Source organism: Pipistrellus hanaki (genome assembly GCF_964339955.1).
Source record: "Pipistrellus hanaki genome assembly, chromosome: 1".
Taxonomy (NCBI): Eukaryota; Metazoa; Chordata; class Mammalia; order Chiroptera; family Vespertilionidae; genus Pipistrellus; species Pipistrellus hanaki.
The window spans coordinates 198,419,476-198,439,899 of NC_140503.1; the positions used below are offsets into that span (position 1 = coordinate 198,419,476).

The 20,424-nt window shown below is 40.5% G+C and overlaps 1 protein-coding gene across 4 annotated transcripts in view; it reads left to right on the top strand.

The window, feature by feature from the left end:
* Positions 1-20,424, top strand: part of PPARGC1A (PPARG coactivator 1 alpha) — a 645,981-nt gene that overhangs the window by 539,231 nt on the left and 86,326 nt on the right. For 2 of the 4 annotated variants that reach the window (XR_014795573.1, XM_084890517.1), the window contains exons 1-2: positions 8,803-8,977; positions 14,075-14,254. Coding sequence is in view for 3 of the 4 variants with exons in the window: in XM_084890517.1 (XP_084746643.1) it covers positions 8,930-8,977; positions 14,075-14,254 (228 nt within the window). In the remaining variant the exon portion in view is untranslated. Of the gene's footprint in view, positions 1-8,802; positions 8,978-14,074; positions 14,255-20,424 lie in introns of those variants that run through there. The other 2 variants (XM_084890519.1, XM_084890518.1) reach the window with 1 other exon arrangement.

Below are 20,424 nucleotides of genomic sequence, written 5' to 3' on the forward strand. Positions count from 1 at the left end.
CTCCACAACCATAATATTGGAATTGTAATTAATGGGTTCATTGAACATTAATTATTATTTAAAAGACTTCCTCCCCTGAGAACATTATTAGCCATAGTTTCATTTGATTCAGTCTAAATCAAAATAACGAATCTCAAATATGCTATCCTAGTGGTTGCAGTGCAAGATACATCCTAGCAAACTACTCTTGGCCTGTGTTTTATTCAATATTCAACTAGGGTAATGTAACATAGAAGACAAAGAGGGCACCGTCTGAGAATACCCACAAGATAGCGCTGAGTTGGATTCACACTTAGTAGCATTGTATGGCTGTGCAAAAGGTTAGGTATGGCCTATTTTTAGGTGCACTATGTGGAAATGGATCTAAGATAGATGGTAGAAAGTTACAACTCAGGAGCTGATAGAGATTTTTGTTTTTAAAAGAGGTAGCAAAGGAATCCTTTCTGGATCATCTCCTTGGGCCAATGTGAAACTTGGGATCTTCAAAGAATAATAGAATTTGGGGCCTGTTTAAAAGGGAAACTCTTACCAACTGCCTTTTGGAGGTTGTTTCATAGGCACAGGAATGAAGTTTTATTGTGTTAGTTTTAGTATTGCCTCTATCCCTCGTTGCAGGAACAAGTAAAGCTAACATCATGCTAGTGACTACTGCTTGACCAGCCAGCATTGGAGGAAGGTCACTGGTGGTTTATCAAGGCTTTGTACTTATGGAGGTTTATCATATACCTGGTCTTACTTTCCTTACACCTGTGCTCCCTCTCCAAATTGCCTGTTAAGGAAATGTAGCTGCTTGTGGCTCTTCATTCAGCCCTAAAGGAAAGTCTCCAAGCTGTGTGTATTAGATTGCTCTGAGGCATGGACTTGCCTCCTGCTCAATAGGGATGCAAGTGCAAAGAAAACAGCTGAATAGGAAAACTCTGTAACTCCCACTGATGCATCAACTATCTATCCTGTGATATGGCTTTGGATTAATACAGTGCTGATAACTCCATGATAACATATTTTAGTTATCTCTCCTCCATCCACGCCCTACCGTATTAACTCAGATGATTTCCCTCAAAAAGAGGAAGAGGTGATGTCTCCAGCTATCAAATATAATGAGCTTTCTATTTAAGGGGGGAGATGTTGTGATGGTAGGAGGCAAAGGATTATTTTAAGCTCCTATTTCCTTAGGTGCTATAGGCCTTATTCCTATTGACAGAACCGTGAATTTAGGATCCATCCTCTTTTCTAAATCTCCTCTCTGTGAATATGCTCATTACCAAGTCACATGTAAAACCAAGTCACATGTAAATATGTTAAATGGCACCCACAGGCAGGCATAAATAAAATGTCTGTTTCACATCAGTGTGTGCTTTTCACTCTTATTGTGCAAGTAGGGATTGGTTTTACTCATGTTTTGAGCCACTTAATAAAATGAACGATAGATAAGAGGATAGCTTGCTGTTTCTCTGGGGTAAATACCTGAGATTTGTAAGAAACCTAGGTGTGTATAAGTTGGTCTTCTCAAGCAATATGCATGGTTGGAAGTATTATAAATAAGATATATTATATTTCATGAGTTCTCTTGCGATATTTTTCTGGAATGGTTAGGAAGTAAAATATGCATATTTTATGAAAACTGATAGAGCCATGTCCTATTGGCAAAGATGACCACTGGACACCTTTCTTATACCTCCTCCCTGATTTCCAGTGCCTTTTGTGTGATGAAACCTTTGGATTCCCCTTGTCAAGAGGTCTTCCCAAGTTGCCTGTCTCTGTCAAGGCAGACACATCATTTCACTTGGGAGTTGACAGGGATCTTAGATATAATTGAATCTGGCCATCTCCTTGGACAGATAAGGAAACTGAGGCTGAGAATCATTAAGTGGACTGCCCAAAGTTGACTTGCAGGCTAGTGACTTACCTGAATAAGGACCTATGTGTTTTCTACCATTGTTTTCCTTTCATTTTGTGCTAAATCAAGATTCACAAATTCACTCTACTTATCAGATAAACTTGATCCTAGGTAATCTCATGAGCTTGGCCTTGGTTCTAACCTTGTTATCTCTCTTCCCATAAAAAATCTTAATGATCAAAGTAAAGGTAACCCAAGTGAAGGAAAGGTGGTTTGCAGGGAAGGCCCATGAAACTGTGAACACTGACTCGAAGAGGCTGATAGCAAAGCTTGTCTTCCTGAGCATCTATTCAGCCTCCCATGGGTGAGAGGGGAGTTCACCTTTCATGTGACATTTGGAGGGCCCTGGGCGAGCTTTCTGCCTAAAGACAGGGCTGCAGGGTGACAGCATGTATATAGGTTGCTCCACATTTAGGAACAGACTGGTTCCAAAAGTTCACTGGCAAGTCACACTGGCTTGAAACTTGCACCGCATTTTCCTTACCTGGCCAATTTCAGTTCCTTCCAGTCAAAGCCACATCTCCAATAGCTCATGCCTAACCCTTCCCAGAATGCCTTTCCTTTTCCCATCAACAAAATCCCTTCTTGAGAAATTTTCTCAATAATTTAACCATGACATTCTTAAAGTCTTTACTACCGCTCTCCCCCTCCCCCTTGGCATGTGTTTGTGAACTTTATTAGATGCTAGAAGAGAAGGAAAAAAATAAGACTAACAAATAAATGCTTTTGTATAAATAACTGAAATGCCCTTAGTTATACCGAGGATAATTACATTTTTTGAGTGGGAAGTTTATTTAACTTAGTTGACAAAATTATAAGTTTAGGAACCAAGTTCAGATGGTAGTGGTAGCTGGGGATCAGTGGCATAGACCCATCTTTGAGAGGAGCTAATAGTGGGTAATACCTTCCCTCTCCCCATAATTCGGGGCTCAGAGGGCTCCAAAGGGCCAGGTAGGAACTTCCCCAGGGCTGCTCAGGAGGAGCTGCTAGACTTAGCAAAATAGAGAGAAATGGCTTTCGTTTAAACACATGATATATGTAAGTTTATCATAGAAAACTTAAAAATTACAGAAGGGTACACACACAAAGAAAATTAAGAAGTACTTCTAATGTCATCAGCCACTATTAAACCTTTTCATAATCTTCTTGTCCTCATTCCTCTTGTTTTTTGGAAATGTATATATTTATATCTAAATTTGTTCTGATTATAGTTTTTTCAAACATAATTTTAAATCTTACTATATTTTTGAAGATTTTCTTATTATGCTATTATACATATTTTTACACAACAGTTTTAATTATATTATTGGACATATATAGTGAATCTATATCTATGAATAAATACACTGCTCTATAATTTATTTAACTAGGTCATTACTGTCGAACATTTGCACTGCTTTCAAGCTCTCAGTAATGGAAATAATATAGCATTGACAATCTTCACACCAAAAGCCTGTGCACACATTCCTCTGTTATGTCTTTAATATGAATATTTTTAATATGAATTTTTAAAAATAGAATTTCTGGGTTCACAGGATCACCCATTTTAAACATGCTTGATACACATCACCTGCTTGTCCTCTAGAAAAATGTTTACCCATTTTTTATTGTTCCAGTAGCACCTTACATCTATTCTTGATTGAGCTGTAAGTGTGGGGGTCAGTCTTAGAAGTGGTCTTCTGGGTGTAGAATTCTACTTCAAACATCCCGTATCTATTTGGGCTATAACAAACATAAAGTAAGATTTGTTGTGTCATCCAAAATTTAGCTTAGACCTTAAGCTAATTGCTTCTCAATATGTGAATTTATTTTCTTTCTACATCACAGTTTTAGGATATATATTAGCTCTGCTAGAGTGCAATTCAAATATCAAAGCATTGTAAAAATGTACAACACAAAAGAAAAGCAAAACAACCAAAACTTTCCCTAGGCTTGTCTAGTGGGATTAAAAAAAGAAGAAGAAGAAGAAGAATTTAAAAAAGCTTCACTTATTTAAGTCTTCCAGTTTGAGACTAGTTGAAAAATATAATTTTTCTACCCTAAAATCACAACTTAAGTTCATTTGGACCCAAGTTCTAGAAATAAGCACCAGGGGTAAATGTTTGACTAACAAATATTATTTTAAATATAAGAATTTGTGTACCTCAGTTTTTTTTTCTGGCCTTCACTAACTGCAATTGGGGGATAAAATATCTTTGTTAGTAAGCAAACTGCTCTGTTTTTTTTTAGGTTCAGTAGCACTTAAAATTTTTAAATAGCACCAAACAATAAAATATGATGTGCTTTATTTTCAGTTTTAGTAAAGAAACACTGCTGAATAATCCTGTTGAACATTTCTTGTCTTAAAAATCAATAATTCACTTCATTCTAGGTGAAATAACCTGAAATAATTAAGGTAAATGGAAATGTCTGTAGATGCACAAATACAGGAGTGTTAAACATCAGACAAAATCATATTTTAACTATCTTTTTTTAAAAAAAATCTCTTATCTGTGGGCCTAATAAGCATACTTCTTGCTTTCTGTTTAGATTAGTCCAATGACTGCAACTGAAATTAATTTGCATGTTATCTTTTGTTTTAATGTGAAAAAATGCCAAAGGTAGATTTTGAGATTCCCATTAAAATGCAGGCTGACTCAGTTGCATAGAGCTGGTCTGCAGAATCTTTTATTGGAGAGGAGAGGTAGTTACTGAGGTTGTCTATCACCTCCAATTTATGAAAAATAAACAAATAAATGGATGCTAGGGGCATTACAGCTGCCCACAGACTCTCTATTTGTTTCCCCAAAGGTGCTTTTGTGTAAAATAAGATTTGATTTTAGAGTGTTCATAGGCCAGAGGGTTTGGTTAATATCCTACCTTGTTACCATCTTTGGTTCCCTGCACAGCCTCAGCTTCCAACATGTCCCAGAGGCTCAGAGCCTGTGCTCAGAAACTGACGTGGGACATTGGGATCAATTAAATCCTCTAAGTATTTAAAACAAGCAATTGAATGCCTGTTAGTAATGATTAACTTTAGAAATATTAGCAATTCTTGGAAGATCCCTTTCCTTTCTGGTAGAATGCTCTAGACAAGCAGTATTCCCAGGAATGTTTTCAGTTATATAAAGTTGCCTCAGGAGTCTTTGCAGTGCTTTTGACGGGGGAATGAATATTATTTTGATGTATGAAACTTTAATTCTTCCTAGAAGGGGTTTCAGGAATCTGTATGCTCTTTTCAGCTGCTATCAACACTCTTGCTCTTATTTTTCTCTGTTGTAAAATGGGTACACAGATCATTTTGATTGGGTTGTTTTGAAGACAAAATGGATTGAGCTGTGGTATATTAGATACTGATTTTAATGTCTATCGCATGCAAGCTCTGGTGTATCTGTTTCTTCTGGTTTTTTTTCCTTGAAAGGTTTTAGCTTAAGCTTATTCCTTTATTGTTTATTGTAATGATGGGCAAAGATACTCATACTAATAGCTCTTTAATTCTGTGTTGTCACCTATGTGCAACAATGGCATCAAAATCAGTTGTCTTTGCTATTGTCTACCTGGGTATTTGAATCCTATGTATTTGGGTTTGATTGTGTTTCAGTGTTAGAAATGGGCAGTTGTCTGAAATATGGAGGGTGGGCAAGTCTGTCATTTTGGGCAAGAGTAGGGAAAGAAATTCAAATCTTATACACTTGGTCAGATATTTTGTTATTAAATTAAGTTATTCTCCGAAGGTTTATTTTCTCTCTTGTCATTAACTCTAAGGACAGATTCTCCTGCCTTTACCCATGCAGGAGCTTTGGGAAATGTTAACTGAACCATCGAAGGGAGAGACTTTCTCAGTGTTGATTCTAGACTCTGTGTAGATATGAAACATTATGGGCTCTCAACAGATGTTAATAAAAACCTCTTTCTATTGTTGAGACAAAATGGGGTTGATCTGGGTGTGACTTGTAGTGGTTAATGAGAGAAACTTGGCCCTAAATAGGGTATGTTTTAAGGAGAATAGAAATCTGGACATTTCATGAAGGAACATTGTTTTTTTTTCAGATCAACTTATTCTCTGTCTTTAAGGTCTGTCATTCCCCCTAAAATTGTGAGTTCTCTTGTGTTCATGTCACATGCCTTCTTGGCAGTCCTTGTGATGCTTTGCTGTGGACACAGAAGGTCTCAATAGATCCTTGTTGATTGAAACTAAATGTTTGGAAATTTTGGAGGCAGAGTTGATAAAGGGGTGAAAAGAGGGTTGTAGGGAGGGAGAAGAGAATAGTCAAGGCAGACACACAATTAAATATAGAAACTGCCTGGGGAATCAGAAAGGACCACGGTTGGGAAGCAACTAACAATGTATGCTCTCCTGAGAAAAGAGAAAAGAGAAAACAAATAAACAAAACCTAGATGAAGAGAAATTTTAATCTGAAAGGCTAATTAAGCAAATTATAAGACCTTTATAAAAGATCCCTGTCCTTAGAGTTGTACTTTTTAGACTTAAAAAGATAATAGAAGGTACTCTAATTTGTCCTAAGAACCTATTTATATTTTGGTTGGTACAATAATAGAAATTAGAGGGAAAAATACAATATGCTGTAAGTTGTAAATCACTTCAATAATTTGACTCCTACTAACCCCCTTTGTGATGGTAAAGGCAAAAAAAAAAAAAAAATCCAACAAAAAACAACTCTCCAAAATCATATAAAAGGATTTCTAGTTTCATGTGCTGATTTGACTAAGGAAAAGTAGAATTGGGTGGCAAAAAACAAATAAGAAAACCACAACAACACAATGTGAGCAGGTAAAAATGTCAAAAACAATAATACAAAATGTTCCAGTATAAAGAACTTATCTAAAAGGTGTGAATGGGATTTTTAAAAGATGTAATGGAAGCTTCACATTCAATGAACACAATGGAAAGTGTCAGAGAATATCGCGACACAGGGATCACTTGATAATAATTAATAAACATCAACTCTTCTTGTTCAACTGACCAATATTATTTCACAGTTGACTGTGTTGAGGGTAGAGCAAATGACCTTTCCCATGAATTTTAATAATTTACTATAGTTTTACATTAAATCAGAATATAATTTTGAAGAAAATTAGTGTGTGTGTGTGTGTGTGTGTTTTGTTTTTTTTGTGGGTAGTGTGAAATAATGCCATTAATTGCATGCATAAAATCCTTCCTGAGGTTATATTTTCCTGTTCTTGCTTGATTTAGAAAATTAAAACTACAATAATTTTGCACTATTTGTAAGAAGGAAAATGTGCCAGTAAAATGTATTCAGCTAACTATAAAGTGCCAAAGCTTTTTTTTTTATTATGTCCAATAATGACAAACTGTCAATTTCATAGCATTATTCAGAAATTTACTAGCAACTTGTTGCAGTTTTCAGAAGTACACAAATCTCTCATAATACATGTGGTCTGAAAGAGGAAGCAGCCTGATTTTTTTTCCACTTTAATATTTGAGGAACTTTATATTTAAAATAGGTGGTAGAGCAAATTACCATTTTTTTTCTTCATAAGGAGATGAACCACAGAGAACATATGAAATTAACCTCAAAAGGATAGGAGTTTAAGGTAATTGTGCTTTAAAAATTATGTTTAGACACCTGGGGACTTTTTTTCAGATAACTGATCAGTAAAATAATTGAGCTAATTTTAAAAGTATACTGGGCTTATGATTTTTATAAAAATCATATATGTTCACAAATGCATACGTATGTGTTCATTTGCCTGGAACTTGGAAGAGTTAAATCAGACCACTGAAGTATTATGGAAAGTGTTTCTCACTGGTGTCTGGTACCTTGAGTTTGTTATGTATTCAATGTGTAGTATCATCATAAAACAGTTGGACCTGAATTAGCCCTCATTGTCTCAGGGTAGAAGCTGGGGGGAAAAATTAAAAAGCTCAAGAAATGAATATCTCTGCTAATAGCGTGTCGGTATTTTTCCTCACTCCACGGACATTCTTGATCTCGAATGCAAACTGCACAATCCAGGGCACTGGGGTTAGAATCCAGTGTTTATTCAAAAAGGCACCCTAAGGCAGTCAGAGAGGAAATGCTACATGTATTAAAAAAAAATAAAAAATAAATAAAATAAAAAAAGAGCCCAGAAACTAAGCTGATCTGGGCACAGCAACCCTGGCTGTATTGACTAACACTTGTTTTCTGGGAGCCTAGGAGAGGAATGGAAAGGATCAGAAGGGACCCGAAAGGGTGATATTTTTGTTGCCTGTTCTCCTTATAAGGGAGCATATCAAACTGCAGTGACACTTCAGGCGCTGGTATTCCTGCCAAGGGGACAGCCAATTTCTGGGCGGAGGAGTTTGTTTATATCTTCACAAATACCGGCTGTTTTGTTGATTAAACAAGCCAAAAGAAAAAAAAAAAATGCATGCCCCATTCTCTGCTTTCCAACACTTCTCACAATTAGAAAATGTCTCATAAAAAATGCATCATGTGATAAGCTCTTGTTTTAGTCCCACACGGAGCTCTTAGGATTCTAGTCCTTCTGGGGAGTACACGTTGTAGCTGAGAATACAGTTACTCTGTCTTGAAACAGGGAGCTTTGCCCCCTTGCTAGTTTTGGAAGGAAAATAAATTAAAAAAAGATTGTAGGGGATTTTAGTTATTATATGGCCAGGGCTCTGTTTAGAGTCTGTGGCATTCAAAGCTGGCTTTCATCACAGCAGGATGCTCAAAGCCTCCAAAAGTCCAAGTGTTTCCTTTCTTTCTTTCTTCTTTCTGTTTTTTTTTTTCCTTCTTTTTTTTTTTTTTTTTTTTTTTTTTTTTAAGCCTTACTTCACTGAGGCAGAGGGCTGCCTTTGAGTGACGTCACGAGTCTGAGCAGCAAGCTGCACAGGAGAAGGGAGGCTGGGTGAGTGACAGCCCAGCCTACTTTTTAATAGCTTTGTCATGTGACTAGGGACTGTAGTAAGACAGGTGCCTTCAGTTCACTCTCAGTAAGGGGCTGGTTGCCTGCATGAGTGTGTGCTCTGTGTCACTGTGAATTGGAGTTGAAAAAGCTTGACTGGCGTCATTCAGGAGCTGGATGGCGTGGGACATGTGCAACCAGGACTCTGTATGGAGTGACATCGAGGTGAGCTGGGGCTGGGCTCGGCAGGCATTGCAGCCAGGACTGAAGCTTTCCTCGCAATGCAATTTTTCCTGTAAGGGGGGGAAGGGCCTGGGGGAAGAGGGCTGGGAGAAAGGGAGTCCAGGAAGGAGCGGTTGCAAAGGAATCTTAATCTTATCTTAACTCCAATAAGTTTGCTATTTTAAGGTGGCTCTGGGATGCCATGAGCAAATCAAAGCTGAGCTGCTGTCATCCGTATCTGTTGCAGTTGGAAACTCTTTCCATGTGCCTTTGGCTCTGTTTCTGCTCGTATGCAATATTTATGCTCTAAGATATTGATATGAATCAGAAAGCTGATGTCTTTCCAGTGGTATTTAGTGGCCTGGTTGGAAAAATGCCATTTCTATTTATAATAAGATGAAGATAAAAATATTAAAATGGATGTGCTCAAATAGAGTCAGTTTTGACTCCAGTCTGGATTTTTTTTCTTTTTTTTTTTTCTTTTCATGTCTCTGTGCTCATCCGACAGAAAATTCAAAAAATCCTAAATAATCCTGCTGGGCTGTTTTAGATTGCTTTGCTTACAGAACACAGAACAACGGAGCTGATTCCTTTAAAACTCCTCTGTGTGTGTGTGTGGTTGAAAGGTCTGGCCAGCAAATAGAAAGGAAGAGAAAAGAAAAAAGTAAGGTGCAAGGTTTTCCATTCGCATCGGTGGCAGGGAAGCTAATGGTTAAATCTCGCTGTACCACGGAGAGCTGCCTGAAGCCGGAGAGAGAATAGAGTTTATGCAGGACTGTGTGTGGAGCTGCTCGCTGGCTTGCCTGTGTAAAAATAGACGGCAATACATCAATTCCACAGTCTCTGCTTGGCTACAATTCATACCAGGGGGAGAAAGCAAGCCGTTTCCTCGTAATCTCTGGAGTCTGGAGTGACTGGCGGGGGGTCGGGGACCTGGCGTGTTTGCATTCCGCACAGGGCAATGTTCTCGGAAAGTTTGGGCAACTTGGGAAACAAGTGAAACTTTCTGTGGACTCTGGCGTGATGGGACCGGATTGAGGTGCACGGGGATCCGAGCAGCGCACAATGAGCCTGGCACAGGACTGCCAGTGCTTCCTCCGGGTAGCTGGGGGCACGTAGGGTGAGGGGGAGGGTCGGGGAGCCACACGTGATTTGATTAAATAAGATGTTCCTGTGGTGCAGCGATACACATCTAAAGTGAAAATAATTTGGCCCAGGCCGGCTGCGAGTGCATTTTTCCTATCTAGCCAGGCATGCCCTGGATTCTTAACTCTTTGCTGGGTTTGCAAATGCGGACTTGGTGTGTGTGCGCGTGCCCGCCCTGCCTTGGCAGGTCATATCTGCGGATTGCAACGGTTCTGGTGTGGTTGTGATTTCTGGGGAAGGCGGGATGCGTATGGATCATGCATAGGTCCTGGAGCTATGATGAGTCAGGGTTCTAAGTGGCGTCAAAGTCCTAATTGTCTTGGAGTAGCTGGCGCGTCCTGTGGGTGCTTGTCTGGCCGGCACCGTGGGTCTCAGCTGCTGTAGTTTCATTTTTCCATCGTGTATTTAATTCCTGATGCTGCCGGGAGAGTCGATGGGGGAAAGGAGATCATATGGAAACGCGGCCGGTTTGCTTTAATCATTGCAATTGCTGGAGTCATTTTAAACAAGCGACAGGACCCTGTAGGACGGTGGCCCTTTCCTTTTTGTCTCGAGGAAGAGGTGAGGTCCCAGGCTCATTGTCGAGCCGGGGATTGAGTTGTCTGCTGGCTGTGACTGGCTGGTCGCTTCTCGGTCGCACGGTCGGCAGCAAGCGGCTGGGAGCCTGGCGCTGGCCGTGGCAGCTCAGGGAATCACCCTCGCCTGTCTGACATATCACCAGCAGCAGGTAGCGTAGGCAGCTTTCATTTTTTGAATCGTTAATGTTTGCTGTCATCCTCCAACGTACGATGCCCCTTTGCACATAATGACAGGACAGCGCGTCGGTTAATAAAGGCCTGCATCGCTACGGCGACTCGGAGTCCCCGGTGTTTCACAGTTTCATACGGAGTGATGTGCAGTAAGGTTACTGAGATGGATAGAGAAGGTCCACACGACACACACTTGCGAAGACTGTCATTCGGAACTGCCCCCTCCCGGTCCCCTCTCCCCTGTCTGGACTAAATTTTTTTTTTTTTTTAAAGAAGTGTGGATCTTTTTTCATTACTATAATTAATGTGGCCAAGTCCACCCTCTCTTCTCACTCTCTCTCTCTAAAATTTACCATCCACGGCACACAAAAAAGCCTCTGAAAGGTTAATGGAGAATTATACTTAATTATAATGATTCATTATCATCAGTGCAGTTAAGCTAATTTATTGTCTGCTCCTTAACTAAGAGAAAAGTCTGTTGGGGTGAAATAACGTACAATAATAATTAGCCTTTTGTGTTTAGTAACCGCTTTATCCTCTTAAATCTTCTTAGAACATTCAGGCTGCGGTGGTGAAATAGCTGCCATAGCGGCGGAGAGCCGGGAGAGTGCGGGGCCCTCCCTGCCATAAAGCACACCTGTTACAGATGTATAAGGAAGCAGTAAATAGCAGCGTGGCAGATGAAGACAGCTACCGGGCCTGGACCTACCAGTCCGGCAGCCTCCCAGGGCCACACATAAATGAATAACAGGAACACTTGCTACCGCTAACGTGTTTTAGATCACCGGGAGAATGCCCCATTCAGAAGCACTGATTTTATGAGCATGTCAACAGTGGCAAGAGCAGGGGCTCATTTTTCAATCATAACATAAAAGTGAAAACGAGAAAGGAGGGCAAAGGAGGAGGAAAGGGAAGAAGTGGGTGAGTGACAGCACAGGAAAACACACCAAAAAAACAAAATTGATCTGATCTTTTTCGTGGTTTTCAAAAGTAACTTAAAAATGCATGTTTATGAAACGTTGAAGGGTTTTGAAAGAGCCATGGCCAGGGGGGGCAGTTAAGGAGAAAGATAGCAAGAGGTTGCCCCCAGTTGGTGGGACAGACACCTCAAAGCATTCCGGAGCAGGTTTCTAAGTCCTGCTCTTCACAGAGGGAACTTGAGTCAGATATAGAGATCTGATGTTTCCTAATTTTAATTTTCCTTGTGGCTCTCTTGTTTTGTGTGTGTGTGTGTGTGTGTGTGTGTGTGTGTGTGTTTAAGGACTAGCTCCCAGTGAAATCCTAGTAGTTTTTGTGCCACTGAAAAAGTTCTGCCCTCGCCTCTGAATTGGCCATGGTGTGGAAGAGTTAACACGGTGTGTTTGTGCTTAGAGGATAAGCAGTGAGGGAAGTGTTACACCCAAAACAAACCACGGACATTGCACCGGAATGAAATCACTTCAGCCCGGCCTCTGCTCACATATCACCCTCGTCCAGTATACTGACCTGTAACTTTGGCCTAACTTGGATAATAAAAACGGCAAGTCCAATAAAATGATAAGAAGAGAGTTCTGATGTGGAGAGGAGGGCCCTTCCTGTGCATTGCCTCTGCGCCTGTCCTAGGGATCTCACTGGGGCCTGGGGTCTCAGGGATTTCCAGGCACCTTCCTGGGTCCCCTGACCCACTGCTGGTTCCATTACCCAGTAGCTGAGCTGCTTCCTCTGATCATGCTGCTGCATGCAACCCGTGTAATGCCATCTGCCAGGGACGACAAGGGTGCTCGAGAGCAGGATCTGCATACAACTTATTTTATTCAAAATCTAAATGTCAAGCAGGATCTTCAGCTTGATGCCCAACCACTGCCTGGATGTGAATGACTTCACAACGTCTCTCAGCCCTCCGAAGGCAGGGCCAGCAGGGTGCCCCTTCAGAGCGGGCGCTTGCCGGTTTAGACACCTTGGCATGCGGTCGGATAGAGTCTCTTGTGTCTGGCATCACGAGATCCCTGCAGTAGGAAGTTTTGGCGGGGTTCTGCATCGTGTGCAGTGAGGAAACAGCGGTCACATGGGCAGTTTGAGATTAAAATACGACCTCTTTGGTGAAGGGGTCCACTTTCCTCCCAAAGCCACAGTGAGGGACCGTGGAAAGACCACCTCCTCCTTCCAAGGAGGTGAAAGACAGTGGCAGTCTAAGGTGGGCCTTGGTGACAAGCAGCCCAGCCACCACCCAGAGCATATTTTAAACTTATTAATATATCAACATCATTTTTGAAACGCCAAAGAAAAGTTGCTTAGAATTTATTTATAGTTTAGGAATACATGAATGATAAAAAAAAAATAATATGGTTGTGATATGCTATCATGATTTTTCTTTCCAGATGTCAGGTGATCCCAAATCTCTCTTCCTCTCCTCTCCTCTCTCTCTCTCTCTCTCTCTCTCTCTCTCTCTCTCTCACACACACACACACACACACACACACCCACAACTGTGTGTTAAACATAGTGAAAAATATAAAGGTCTTTTAGGGGAAAAAAAAATAAGATTTTTGTTCTTCATTGCAAGGAACTTGATTTTGACCTGTTTGAGATGAAGTTCAGAAGTTCATAAAAAGTCAAGTGAGACTAAAAGATTTAAGTCACATTTGCAAAGAACATGAACAAGTTAGAGGACTTGGCATCATTAGTTGCTAAATGAATTCTATGGATTATGATGGTTTAAAGGAGCTAGCGTACATGGAGAAAGTTTGCCTAGTAGAGTTCTTCTGTTCTAGTGTTCATTTAGCAGTTGTTTATTCAGTGCCTGTTACCGGTGATGTCAATTCCAAGGTAAAATCAAATCTGTATCCCTCCCTCAAAGGGATTATTCTCTAAGGATAGAGTGAAATTTTACATGTAGTCAAGCAGAAAATAATTTGAAACTTGCTAAGTGCTGACTATCAAAGGGGCCCACACCAATCTAGTTGACTTCTAACTGGAAGAACTAGGGAAGGCTTTGTGGAAGCATGGGTTTAGAGGTAGAATTTTGGAGCAAATGGATCAGGCAAAGTACCCTTTGGGAGCAAAGTGAGTTAAAGAAATTGGGATGTTTTTTTCTAGGGACTGAAACCCTGGAAACCAGCTTTGGTGGTGTCGTTGCATTAACCAGGCTTAATTCCTCTCACATGCTACTGCAGTTTAATAAATTCCTGAAGTTAATGAAAGTTTTTTTTCCTCCTGCCTCCTGCAGTGTGCTGCTCTGGTTGGTGAAGACCAGCCTCTTTGCCCAGATCTTCCTGAACTTGACCTTTCTGAACTCGACGTGAACGACTTGGATACAGACAGCTTTCTGGGTGGACTCAAGTGGTGCAGTGACCAATCAGAAATAATATCCAATCAGTATAACAATGAGCCTTCAAACATATTTGAGGTAAGGACACCCTTTGGTGAAAATTAATTTCTCACTGAACTTGGCTTGGGCCAGACGAACACGATTATTATTGTCCTGAAACCATAATGGCTTCTTACATTGCTGTCCTCAAAGGACTTTTTATCACCGTTTAGCACTTCCTATTTTGTGAAAAACTGTTTGGAATACACATGGACTTTTTTTTTTTTTTTAATTAGGGGGCTAAGGACCCACAACACAGTACTTTAAACTATGTTGAAACACTAAGGGATTGTGAAAGGATTAGTGACAAAGAAGAACAAAAATCTAAGCCTGTTTACCCCCTTTTTCCCACAGAAAATAGTGCCTAATATAAATTAATTTAAAAAAAAGACATTTCTTTTTAACCAAGGGGTTAATTGTCTACATTTAATTTGTTTTTAAATTAAGTGAGCGATTTATTATTATGTTTTTGACCATAGCTCTGATATCTATATATCTTGGAAACTTCAAACCCAACTGCTCTAATATTTACTTATACATTTGTCAAAATTTATTATCTTTTCAGTTGTGAAAATTGCCTCCCAGGCTCTATACTCTTAGTATAAGTCCACCCTGTAATAAAGAATATTAACACACCCTTATTAAAGTGTTACTTTGAGGGGAAAAAAGTTCTTTCTCACATAATCAGTACTCATTGACTCAAGAGTAAATGGTTTCCTATAAGGAAACAAACATTGAGTACTATAGCAAGTAAATCAAATACAAGTTATCAAATCTATTAGTTTCCAGTAGCACCACCACCGTCATCGGCCAACCTACTGTGTGCTGGACTCCACTGAAAGCACTTTGAGTATATTTTTATCCAGCAGCGGAGATATTTCTTACATTTCAATGCTATCTGGTTGAAAGATCGAGTCATTAGGAAAACCCATTTTATAATATTTAACGAGTGCTTCTAGCAACCAGCACATAGAAACGCTGATTGAATAATGAGTGAATGATGAATATATAGGCATGTTAATAACAATCTTAGTGATAACAAAATGGCCAGATTTTGGAGCACTTGTGCTTGATGTATGTCTTCTGACTCATCCCTCAAAACAGCCCATTGCTTAGACACTGGGATTGCCATTTCCATTTTACATCAGTAGACACTGAGTCTCGGGGAGGGGAGGTGATTTTCCCCAAGTTACACAGTTGACAAATAAAGAGCTGGGAATTGAACCCCTCAATTTATCTGACGTTAAAGTCGATATCATTTATAAAAATAGAGTAACAGTGAATTTGGGTGACAGCCATCCTTTACAAAGACATATCAAGCTGTTTCTTTGCTCAATATATTTAAAAATAGAACAGAATCTTTCCTCCCAGTGTTGGTTGACATGAGCAGGGAGAGCTGGTCAGCTGAGGTGGCTGTAGGTTCTGCCTGTGGCTCAGATTCTGTAACACAGCTGGGGCCTTACATGGGTCTGAGAAGAGGCCTTCAGGTGCTGGAGGCAGGGCTGGGGAGGAGGGATCTGGGGGGAGGAAATGCTGAAGGTCTGTGGTAAGTTACACTTTCCCAGGCTTCTCAGCCGGGTCTTAGAGAGTTCACCTGAGGACATGGCTGGTTAGAACTGGTAAAATGAACATTCCTCATTCAGTACACTTGTCAGGTTGCAGGCTCATTTTAAGTCATGCTGCATTAAATAAATAGTACTTTTGAAAATGTCCATCTCTATAGACTCTTATCTGAAAATCAGCTATTCCGTATTGGGTGAATGCCATGCATTTTGTAGATGGTGGTTCTGGAATAAATAAAAGGTGTATGTGGTGGAGGTGGCATGGTAGTCAATGCTGCCCTGGTAGGCTGGTTTCAAAGAAGACAACTTTCTCCATGACCTTGCCTCCCCATATTTCATGCTGTAGCCCCTGCATGAGGTAGTCATCATTTACACCTTGGGAGACTTGGTTCAGTAACTAGTTTGTTATTTATAGATGCTTATTCTACGCAAAGACATACTTTCTTATTTTCCTATATGAGTTTATACCAATGATTGAGTTTTTCTCGGTGCTCTAAGACACCAGGTTCATTTATTTTAATCTATACTTAGGTTATTTTAACCCAGTGGTTCTCAACGAAAGGCAGTTTTGTGCCCCCCGAAAACATTTAGCGATGCCTGGTGACCTTTTTCATTGTCGGGACTAGGGGCAGGAGTTGTTACTGGCATTTGCTGGGTGGGGACCAGGGATGTTGCTAAATATCCTACAATGCACAGAACAGTTCCCACAACACAGAACTATTTGGCTGCATGTGACAACGTTGCTAAAGTTGAGAGATCATGCACACAAAAAACACAAACAAACACAAAGTTATTGAAAGATCCCTCCGTGGAACACTGAAGATGAATTGGTCAGATTTCCCAGACAAAATACAGTTCAGGTAAAATGGGGAATGAAGAATCAGAAGCCAGACAAAATCATCAAGACACCTGGAACCTCAGGATTGATATGTCAGGAATTCTCTTGGTGACAGACAGCAAAAGTGACTGTTTAGATAAACCCCCCTCAGAGTGTTCTCTGATGTCACAGGACCCATTCTTCTTTGTCTGTGCAAAGGGTAAGGCCATATGTACCGTGTTTCCCCAAAAATAAGACATCCTCTGAAAATAAGACCTAGCACATGGAAAAATAAGACATCCCCTGAAAATAAGATCTAGCGCATCTTTGGGAGCAAAAATTAATATAAGACACTGTCTTATTTTTGGCGAAACAGGCAACACCATGGCAAACAACAGCAACTTCCCCAGCATTTGCATGCAGCCCGGGCCTCTACTCTTTGCCCCCTAGTGCTAAATTCAGACATCTTTTCCTCTAATGGTGGGGGGAGGGGGCACATTGAGCTTAGGTGGAAATCTAAAATTGTGTCTTCTCCTGTGAAGAAGGGCCATCTGCAGCAAAATAACCCTTGAGTGGCTGAGGCTTTGTGCTGCATGTTCTATGAAGTTAGTTCTCAGAGCCTGTGCCTTTAAACCTCCCACCGCGGACTTCAACCTGTGCTTCCTTTCCTCCAGTTCTCAAAACCCTGCCTCATCACATTTGTGAAGGCCCTGGACTGAGCAAGCCAGAAACAGTCACTGTCTCCGCCACTGGGATTCTGAGAATAAAATAAGGCCCTAGAGTTGCACCCTCCCCCTGACTCACAGATGGATGGCACTACTGGCACAGGGTTTCTGAAGCCGAATCAAAGCAGAAAGAAAGGGATATTTAAAGCCACAGACAGTAGAATGTTAAATGCAGAATGTTAAAACCCTGGGAGTAACTAGGCATTTCTTCCTCTGGCTTATTCCATACTTTTGAATCTAAGTTTAATTTTTATGTAATGTTAGATGGAGAGAAAGTAAAAAAGGTTGGAACTGAATGTCAAAAGTAGGGAAAGAGTGAATTCCTAAGTGGGAGCAAGGTGTGCCAACACGCAGTTGTACACGTGGGTTGAATAACTGTACACCAAACAGCGCTCTCTGCTTGCACAACCTGTGTTTAGATGTGCAAACGCAGGTAGCCAGGTGTGATTAGAAGCAACTTAGAAAAACAGGACTCGAGGCCCAATGGTGCAGCCTCCAGTGGATCTAACCCATGTGTCAGGAAAACAGGATACTGCCCCTGGACTGGCTGGGAGCAAGATTTATGTTTCAGACATATTGCAACATAACTTCCTTCCCTGTTTTGCCTTTGTGCTTTGTTTGGAGGAGGAGAATAAAGGACTGTTTTCATCACATGCCACTGTGTAGAGATGGGTGGCACAGGGTTAGTTAAAATAACACAGTGACCCTTCTGGGTCCCCGTGAGCCACCTTGGCCCTGCTTTATTTTAGCATCTGCTTTAATGGGTATCTTTCATTCATTCTTACTTAAGGATGCAGCTACTTGGGGTCCTTTAGAAAAGGTGAATGAGAATGTCGTTATCTTGTAGTATATTCTGAAGTCTGCCTTTGTTAGTGGTGAGAGAAGGGCTCACAGCTGTAGCCAGCACTCACCTTGGGCAATTACTCAGTTCTCTGTAAGCTCTGATACTGTGAAGTTTACAGGACAAAAAGTGGGGAGCAGTGTCCTGTTAGTTGTTTATTAGTGATCCTCTGTGTGCCACCAAAGGAATGATGGCTTAAAGTTTTCAAGAATATTTGATCATCTTGATAGAAATATAGATGTTACATTCCTTCTTTAGACTTCCAATTATATTTGGTTTCTTTCTAAAATGAGCATATACTCTGTACTTACCAGAAAGTTCAAAACAATCTTGGCCATTTCATGGACTCTGAGCATTTTGGGGGGTGGGAACCTGCTTATCTTATTCACTGACATTTTCCTAGACATTTTCTTAGAAAACAGCACAAAGCACTCAATAAATATGTGCAGCATAATGAATGAGTTGACCATCATATGTATTTTTAATGATATGGACTGCATTAGGTTATGTGAAGATTACCTATAAAGCACTAAAGGTCTGTTTCCTAATGAAAAAAATATGAAACAATTAGCAAACAATGCAAGAGTGTGTGTGTGTGTGTGTGTGTGTGTGTGTGTGTGTGCGCGCACGCGCACGTGTGTCCTAGCTAAAGAGGGAAATTACCAGGAACATAGGAGTAGTAGTACATTTGGATTTGGGGTGGGCACAAAATATAAGCTGGCAGGAGAACCCAGTTAAAAATGTTTAGAGTTTCTATGGAAGGTAGGAATTAGGGTGTCCTTAGAGAGTTTTTTTTAAGCAGCAGAGTCATATAATGAAGCTGGTACTTAAGAGTGATAATTCCAATAGATGCAAGAACTATGGTCAAGCAGATAGGAAGGAAAATAAGACAGCAGGCACAGCCACATTCCCAACTCTATGTGAGGCAGGTGCAAGGAAGGGACAAGGTGACAGCAGAAGGGATAGTGTCTAGGGAACAAAGACTTGAAATACCTTGAAGGAAAATTCCATCAGCCCTGATGAATATGAGTTGGGTTAGGGAGGGAGGTGAAAAGAATGCTAACTCAAAAATGTTCCGAAGAGAATCAGAACTCCATGGCTGACTTCCTGGTTAAGTTTCTGCCCACCTTCAGGAGTTGAAGTACTTTCTTAGACTCCTGAATCCTTTTACAAAGGGGCTCTCCATCTCCCCGCTGCCTTGGGCAGAACATTTTTAACCCAATCCACCAATTTGCATGGTGTCTGCTTTTTCTCACTTGTCTCCTTGGAGGAAATTCTGCAGCCTTCCATGCTAATGAATTCCTGCTTCTAACTGCGCCTCTGTCAAACAGACTTTTCTATGAATGGCAAACCTCTCAGAATTTTAACAAAACAAACAGAGCAAATGAGGTGTGTGTAGAAACCATCTCACCTGAATGCAATCATCAGAGGCATAAATTCTCCTCTGTTACGTAGAGAGACTGAGTTAATTTGTAATAATCGCTTTGGCAAGGTTTCTGGAATTTCCAATTTGCAATCAATAAATGTTTGTCATTTAAATTAAATTTACAGCCCACCACCAGATTTTTGCCACACTTGGTAATGACACTTATGGAGCACATAGACTTCAAGTGAGAAAATAATAGCCATTTAAGTGGGGAGATAATTGGCTGTAACATAAGAACATTGAAGAATGTTGAAACTCATGGAGACTTATGGAGTATTTAAAAAATTTATGTTGTACTTATCTTTGCATTTGTAGTCTACCACAAAATTCCAAATTCTGGGAATAAATCAGCGAGATGCTCATCCCGGAGAGTCACAAATCAGGAAGCAATGATCTGACCCAGCCTGTGTGCTGCTTAGTTGCACATTCTCCTGTCAGCTTATCTTGCGGGGAGTCGAAATAGTTTTGTTCCTCTGTGTGTGTGTGTGTGTGTGTGTGTGTGTGTGTGTGTGTGTTCATCACACCTCTGTTAAAGGCAGCTTTAGACTTCTTGGCTTGATAACATCTGCCTTATCTTGGGAACATCTGGTTTATCACCCTCTTTCTTCCCCACCATTATGCTGACCACAGGAAAAATATGGCTTGGGCGTCCTGACCAATGGTGTTATGTCTATTGGCATCAACCCCTACGAATAAATAGCAAGTCACAGGGTGCTGGTACATGACCATCTCTCACCATCACGAACTTTCCTGGCGATGCTTCGGTGAATATAGGTTGTGGTTATAAGACATGAGGTTGTCTGCTGTGTTTTTTGTTGTTGTTTTTTTTTGTTTGTTT